This window comes from Theobroma umbraticum, unplaced genomic scaffold, assembly GCF_002168275.2.
Source record: "Theobroma umbraticum cultivar Fairchild unplaced genomic scaffold, ASM216827v3 scaffold_86.0, whole genome shotgun sequence".
Lineage (NCBI taxonomy): Eukaryota > Viridiplantae > Streptophyta > Magnoliopsida > Malvales > Malvaceae > Theobroma > Theobroma umbraticum.
In genome coordinates, this window is record NW_018397263.1 from 864,285 (window position 1) to 871,981 (window position 7,697).

The following is a 7,697-nucleotide window of genomic DNA, read 5'->3' on the forward strand; positions in this document are numbered from 1 at the left end:
GAGCAGCACCCCTCCCCAGTGCAATGGAGGTCACTGCCCTAGGCCATGGATCTTCGTGATCGTCCATTGACCCCGTCCAGGTAAGTATGTTTTAAAGGTGGAGCTTGGCTTCTATTTATAGTCCAGAGCTTTGTTAGAGGAGTAAGCTATGTGATGTGGGACTTTGAAAGGTAAAACTGAAACATAGATGAAGCGAACCACACTGTCCAAACTAAACGTGAGCTGCGAGCTGCTGCCTCTGTGCAGTAATTAGACAGGGAGACCTGTCGTTCTGCAGAGAGTAGCTTAATTGGCGGCCTTGGAGTGTATTTTTACTGATCCCATTGAAATCTTTCAGCTCAACTTATCTTTAAGGACAAGAAAGCCCTTTCTGAGCAATGGTGTTTGGGCAAAAGCTCTTCTCAGTGAGGATGTAATCTGTAGGCTGTAGGTTACCCAAGGACACTGTTGCTTAGCTCCTGGGTTCAAGTTAATCATGAAAAGGGCCTCGGAATTGTTGCTTTTGAGCCGCTGAAAACCCATCTCACCATTCATACCTACTATTGCTGTCGGATACACATGGAAAATTTCCAGTGATGATTGTTGTCCCCATGAATCATTATTTCTAGAACTAAATTTGGTCGTGGATGTGAAGTAGCAACAGCCCAGCATGAGTTTGACTTCGACGGACTCCGTCCCTCTCCTCCTTCACTTTCGTGTGGATGTGTTTCTCTTCGTAGGCTCACTCGCCCATGCGTTCTCATAGTTGCAAACTGGGAAAGGTGTGGCCCTCTGTTAGGGATGTTCAAAGATATTTAGTAATCGGAGTATTTTGCATTACACTATCGGATTAAATAAAAGTAAAATATCTTATAATCAAATTCAAATAATAAAATTACTTGTTCGAATTAAGAAAAATTAGCATTTCAGATATTTAAGCATGCAAATAATAACGGGAAAAAAAAATTCTATTTCCTCATATTGAACCAAGCACAGTGTCGAAATGTAGTTGACCATCTAATGGGGAAGAAAGGAAAAAAAAAAAACTCAGATTCGACTATGTTACAATTTTCGATCTCCTTGATCAAAAAACTCAAATTTCAGAAAGGACAAACTTTCTAGACAATGGAAAATCATTTTGATCTAATGCTTAATGTCATCTATATCAGTGGCCTTTGATTTAAGAGATGTAAACTATAGCATGTGTTGAGGTCCAATTCGGTGCAGTCATCACAAGTCAGTGTTTCGGGAGAATGACGGCAAGGGCATGGCATCTTGCGGACGAAGGATGACGAGCACACCAAACATCCCCAACATCGGGATGACAAGAAGCCATTTCAGGAGTTTGTAGTAATACATGTGGAATGTAAGGGAGAAGTTGTCAGAGAAATGGAGTCCATTCCTGTCGACCATCTCCACAACAACAGTCCCTGTAGTCCTTACGGCTACTGTCGGAAGTTTTATCCGGTATTTCCCGGGACGATCAAAGATCTGGCTTTGCTTTATCCTTCTTTCACCTTGGTAGTTACCCGGGACTAACAATGTTGTCTGCAATTTTTCAGCATATCAAAATAAAAGAGAATGAAACAGTTGACAAGAAAGAAACATTTGAATTGCTTTTAGCAGTTGTAATTTTTGCACGAAAATGGCGGCTTACTGTAACATTGTAAGGTGCTTGGAACCCCGATGGATATCTATGTTTATCCACAATCTCAATCTCCACCCAGAAGCTTTTACCTTCCTCATCACGGAAAGATCTTGATGAATGTGTAACATAAACCCCCTCACGGTTATAACGGTTTGCAAAATTGTTTCTTCCTTGGCTAGTTGATCTCCACGCCTGAAAATGAATTATAATTAAATAATATTTAAAATTATAAGCAAATGCACAAGAAAAACAGTCACGTGTCTGGCTCAGATCTATCATGCCTTGAGGGGATGGTGTGGGGCAGGGGTTGAGAAGCAAAAGACATTTCCATTCATAGTTGTAACAATAAGATCTAGATCATCACCACCATCAACATTGTCTGCTAACACCATGCTATACCTGTCATGAAATGGTCCAAATATAAGATAAAGAAACATGAAAGGAGCACTGGAAAGATATGGAACTATAGAGCTAGGGCATAAGAATGAAAAACTTACGAAGTTTCACCAATATCTACAACATCAGCACATGATGTAGGTCCATCTATCAGGTACAGATAACCATCAAAGGACGTTGTAACAATAGTGAGTCCCTTGCTTTTCTCCCCTCGTTTATTTAAATCAACTAGAAGAACTTGATTCATTACTCTCCCATGAGTTCTATATGGATAGGGACGAACTACTGAACCATCTTTTCCACTCAGAATATAAATATTCCCTGATAGCGTAGGAATTACCAGATCTGTGTGGCCATCTCCATCAACATCACCAACAGCAGGACCCTGCGGAATGAGATGATATATAAGACAAAATGATCTCAAAGTAATTAGAAAAGCTATCCATCTTGTGTATATCAGCTCAGCACTTGTCTCTTTATGCATTATTTAGTCCAATTTAGTGGTATAAATGCGGAGCAAAGATACTTGAACAGATGGCTAACATGCATCCAGGGCATACAATCAATGAACATATCACATCCCTTCATGCAATAGTAGACTTAGAAAATCTGGAGTAATAATAACAAAACTATGAAAAATATGCAAAAAAAAAAAAGACAGTAGCAGAATCATATATTATAAACGAATATACAGACACTAGCAACCTGATGCAAATGATCATATTTTCCATATACAATCAAAGCTACAGAATGGATGCTTCAACTCACCTGGGGAACCAGACTCTTTAAATGAACTTCCCAAATTTCTTCCCCTTGTGCAGTCCATGCTGCAACATTTCCGTGCGTATCTGTTGTCACTAGCTCAATCTTGCCATCATCATTGATATCAGCTGCAACTACTGCACTTTGAATTTCCGCCATTTCAAGAGGAAATTTTTGTCTGACATTTCCTGAAAGAAATGAATAATTCAGTTACAAAATTGGTAAATAAATTGAAAGAAAGTTGTTTATAATTTAAAGTTATTTCAATGGGAAAGACAAAGATGGAAGATCTTTGCACAGAAAGTAGCTTCCAATGAAAAACATCAATCGCATGAGACAAAAACTTTTAAAAAGAAAAAGGAAACAGAATATTGTGACACAAGGAGATGATGTGTAATCACGTTGCAAGAAGATGAAGTTCACACAGAAGAATCCGAAAGTGGTATGGAAGCAAGGGTGACAAACCATATAAGGCATTTCCAACATATTCAAATAAGAACCCACATAATTGAATCAAAACCATGTAGCAGGCAACAAACTGAATGTAGAAGAAGAATAATCCAAAAGGAGATTTCATAAAAAATTGAGTCATGAGCTAAGTAGTTTCAACATTGGAGCAGATTTGGCAACTAAACCACTTTCAATTTGCATAGGCACAGAGGTGGGGAATATTGATTTGCTATGTTGTGAACTATGGGCAACTCATGTAAGACATATTGCAGGAAATATAAACTAAAAATACAGGGGAAATTAGTTAAAGAAAAAGGTTAGCAATCTAGAGGAATTACCATGGTGATCCAATACATAGAACAAGCCAAATGAAGTTCCAACAAGGATGTCCAAGTTTCCATCACCATCCAAATCAACAACATTTGGAGAAGAATATATATATGCGCGAAAGTTGGAAGTATCTGTACTTAAATCTAAATCTTTTGTCCACTTAACCTGCTTCGTATCAAGATTGAATACGACAATGCCACCAGCAATGTATTTTCCAATTTCAATACCTCCAAGTTCCTTCATATGCTCTGGGTTGTCATAATACCTAACATATAATGTCAGATTTTTAGCTCCGTCAATTGTAAAAGAGCACCCCTTCTTCCACGAAATACAAAATAACTTAAAATAGATAGTAAACGTTAAATATGAAAAGGGAAGAAGAGAAGGTTATAATATTCCTTCAATCAATTTCAAGTGGCACTTGAGAGAGAACCTAGACTGCAAAGTCATATTGCAATGCTAGGAAGAAAACTTACTCATGATCAAAGAAGTAGGAAACAGCAACAATCATTTCTGATACCCCATCATTATCAATGTCTGCTATTACCTGATGGAAAATTAGAGAGCAAAATTTTGTGACTGTTATATAAAATTTCACTTGTGTCAAACAACGAAGTTCCTCCTCTAGAAAGAAACACAGTATCTAATTGAAATCTATACTCACTGGTGTAGACAAGATGTGTGAGTCAATATTCACATAATCCTCCATTTTCTCATGTTGTCCTTCAGTCCACTCCTCATCTCCCCACATGGATTCATCAACATAATCATCATAATCATAACTATACTCATCAGCCAACTCATCACTATCACGGAATAACTCAAAAGATGAATCTGCATCTGCTTCTAACCCTTGTTCATTTTCCACAGTAGCTTCCTGAACCTTATCTTTTGAATCAGAACTACCTTCCTGAGAACCTTTTGAGTCGTTATCTTCTAGAAGCCGTCGCCCAGCACTTGCTTTATTATGCGCTTCATTGTTTCTGACTGATTCAGTGTTTACAGAAGTATTATCAACAATGGTAGGCAGCTTGATTGTATCTTCTATTTGACTTCCATTTGTTTTCTTTCCATCCTCCGCATTGGACAAGTTAACCTTGCTAGAGTGATTTTCTATTGATGTTGAACCCGTAAGGTTAGATTCAAGTATACTTCCACTTGTTTCTGCAAGGACAACCAACATGTATTGCTTTGAGTCCTTTCATGGGAAGAGAGTGCTTCAAAATATAAATAAAACCATGCTCTTCTAAATTTGTTTTAGATTGCCCCTTTTCAAAGAAGAAAGCAATACAGCCGAAAACATAAATAAATTAGAAACAGATGGTGCAACTTAATAGCAGAATAAGGGACTAACTTCTGCAAAAAGAACAATAAATCCCTGCAAGAAATGTGCTGTATACTTTGTGCCAGTTTATCGTCTGCATACTACCATTATGTAGCAGAGCACAAGGGAGCTTTCTTAGCAACTACTATGAAGTGAGAGATTAAGATATTGAGAAGTAACAGGGTATAAAATTATTGAAACTTGGGAATAACATACGGTTCATTGCATTCATTTTAGCAGCTTCCTGGATGAGTAAATCATCCTGTACATCTGGATGAGAACGGTCCACTGGATCAGGATGCAATCCCACATGCCAATCTTTACGAACTCTTCTACGAGGTACCTCCAATTTATCAGTCATCATGTAGCCTGAAACCCTACAAACAATAACCTTTGGACACATTAGCATGCCAAATATCATAATAACTAGTCCATTTACCAACTTGGGAGCATTTTCACTAATGAGCAATTACACTAAGACAAATCACCTAAAAAAAATCACTTCGCCATTGTAAGTAGCCAGAGCAATTTCTCTCACACCATCTTTATCGATATCATACAAGAGAGGACTAGAATGCACAGTTGACTGGTGAAAAGCAGGCCAACCTGACAAATTATTGAAAACTCATACGCATCAACTTTGATCAAATTACTCCAAAACCAAATAAACATGTTCATTTCCTAAACTTGATTCAACATGATCATAGAAAACGAAGCACCGGTACCTGGCATTTTGTCGCCATCAGAACCTTCTAAAACTTCAAGGTAGTGAACAAATGAGGGAACCACTATGTCAAGCTTCCCATCACTACATATTATACAACCATAATACTTGAGTCAACTCAATTATTATAACCGATCAATTTACTAACAAAATCGGCAGATTTCTGGAAAACGAAATGAAAAGAAGTAAAATTTAATATAGTTAAAGCTCACAATGCAATTAAAACATGAACAAAAAGGAAGAGTAAAAAATTTCACCTATTGATATCGGCGATTAACGGAGTTGCATAAATGCTAGAGCTGACTTCCGTTTGCCATCTAAGTTCTAAATTTCTAGGGCACTGTGTGTTCAACAAGGCATCTTCATCCCTACACATCCATGCACACAAAATTTTCCTTACAAAAATAGGTCCTCTAATTCAATTCGATTTACGAATCCAAAAACAACAAAAGAAGAACTTACATTTCGGGATAACCAAGCTCGTCGTCTGTGGCGCGTCGTTGGCGGAATTTATTTTTGGAGTCCTCGCCATGAGAGAAGCTCGAGTGACTAATCAAAAGGAAAAGAATCCACAAAACCCTAATCTCGAAGGATTTCATGCTGTGATCTTCGTTTCACTCCAGATTTTGCAGAAAGAAATAAAGGAAAAGAGTGATCGAAATGACGAGTAATTTCCAGACGACAGAGAGTGAGAATGATATGATTACTGAAGGAGTGGATAAACCATGGATGGATGGGTGAAGATCTCTGTCTCCCTCTCACAGGAATTTTCCAGCTGAAAGAGCAGCTCGGGACATTGACGATTTTGACAAGATGTGTACTGAATTCAGCTCTGCATTTTTATTCTTTCGACGACTTTTTTTTTTTTTAACATTGACGATTACGACTTTAAATTTTATTTTTTATTATTTTTATTCTTTTTATCAGCTTTTGAGTGCAATGCTGAGCAAAATTCTTTTAATGCTCACAATTCTTTTAACGAGCTAATTTTTTTAAAATATATATATATTTGATGTACTTTAATATATATCACAATTATATCCAAAAGTATCTCATATTGTAAGTGATATAAATTTTTATACGTCGAATATCATTTTAATATATAATCAATGTAAGATTTATGTTTCTCATCTTTAAAACTTGATATTCTTTAAATTTTATTTTTCAAATTCATGTTCACACGAAGACCATGATTATATATATCACCTATTAAGACATAATATAAATTTTAAATTTATAAAAATATAAATAACAAATGATATCAAAATTTATTTATTTTTATTGATATAATTTCTTTAAAATCGAGATAACCTGTGATCAAGATACCCAAAATCGAAATAAATTCAAACCAAGTGACAAGTTAAGTGGAAGAAAATGTCACCTATTTCATAATTCAGAATTTTTTCTTAATAAATATTTATGTTTAAAAGTTTTCAACTTTTATCGTGTGCATAGAACATAAATCCATAAATGAAAATAAAATCAATTGTAAACTTACGGTTTGCTTTTTGCTCCTTTTAAATACCATAAGAAATGACATTTATAACATTAAAATTTCTTTAAAATGTTGTCGCAGTTTCTCTATTAACGAAATTAGGGTGGGAGAAGAAGAGTTGAAATCAAGTCAGTGGGAAAATAAGTAGAGATCAAATATGTTTTTACTTGGCGAAATGGTTTTGGCAATTGAACGAAAGAATCGAATTCCTCTTTCAGCCATCTTCGCAAGCTTCCTATTCGTTCATTACTGTAAATACGTGATTCAATCATCCTGCATCAAAGTGACAGGAGGAAGTACCAAGGTGAACATGCACAAAACTCAAAACAGACTGCAATATTGAAGCATAATACCAGTACTTTGTGTGATTACAAGACATCATCCAACTTAAACAGCAGCAAAAAAACAGTCAACAAGTGAGGGAGCAGAGAGAAGAGACTGAAGGGAAAGCTGCAAAAACTATTTAATCAGCAAAAACAGAGCATATGAGCAAGAGTAAATACCAAAGTCTCCATTTTCCAATCAAATATCCAGAGAGAGCCAAAATGCAAAAACCCTCAAAATGGAACACACTGCTTTTTTGTTCTGG

The 7,697-nt window shown here is 36.3% G+C and overlaps 1 protein-coding gene and 1 non-coding gene across 2 annotated transcripts in view; both read right to left on the reverse strand.

The window, feature by feature from the left end:
• The window catches only part of LOC149526903 (U1 spliceosomal RNA), a 161-nt gene extending 73 nt beyond the window's left edge, over positions 1 to 88 (reverse strand). The window contains exon 1 of the small nuclear RNA XR_016351489.1: positions 1 to 88. This exon is cut by the window's left edge and continues 73 nt beyond it. This is a non-coding gene — a small nuclear RNA (U1 spliceosomal RNA).
• An 841-nt stretch (positions 89 to 929) lies between these two features.
• On the reverse strand, positions 930 to 6,605 carry DEX1 (defective in exine formation protein (DEX1)). Its single transcript, XM_021433260.2, has 13 exons — positions 6,076 to 6,605; positions 5,871 to 5,981; positions 5,615 to 5,697; positions 5,378 to 5,495; positions 5,106 to 5,266; positions 4,230 to 4,729; positions 4,042 to 4,112; positions 3,574 to 3,830; positions 2,792 to 2,973; positions 2,125 to 2,408; positions 1,909 to 2,026; positions 1,637 to 1,819; positions 930 to 1,527 (listed from the first exon to the last, which is right to left on the reverse strand). The coding sequence occupies exons 1-13, from the start codon at positions 6,210 to 6,212 to the stop codon at positions 1,210 to 1,212; spliced, it is 2,523 nt and encodes an 840-aa protein (XP_021288935.1). The 5' UTR covers positions 6,213 to 6,605; the 3' UTR covers positions 930 to 1,209.
• Positions 6,606 to 7,697: the final 1,092 nt, after the last annotated feature.

Excerpts from the sequence above, each read along its gene's own strand:
- DEX1 (XM_021433260.2), bottom strand. The coding sequence starts at position 6,212 with ATGAAATCCTTCGAGATTAGGGTTTTGTGGATTCTTTTCCTTTTGATT. Across the intron at positions 5,496-5,614 it reads TGATGGCGACAAAATGCCAG|GTTGGCCTGCTTTTCACCAG; the intron begins GTACCGGTGCTT and ends ATAATTTGTCAG. Across the intron at positions 2,027-2,124 it reads GTAGATATTGGTGAAACTTC|GTATAGCATGGTGTTAGCAG; the intron begins GTAAGTTTTTCA and ends ATTTCATGACAG.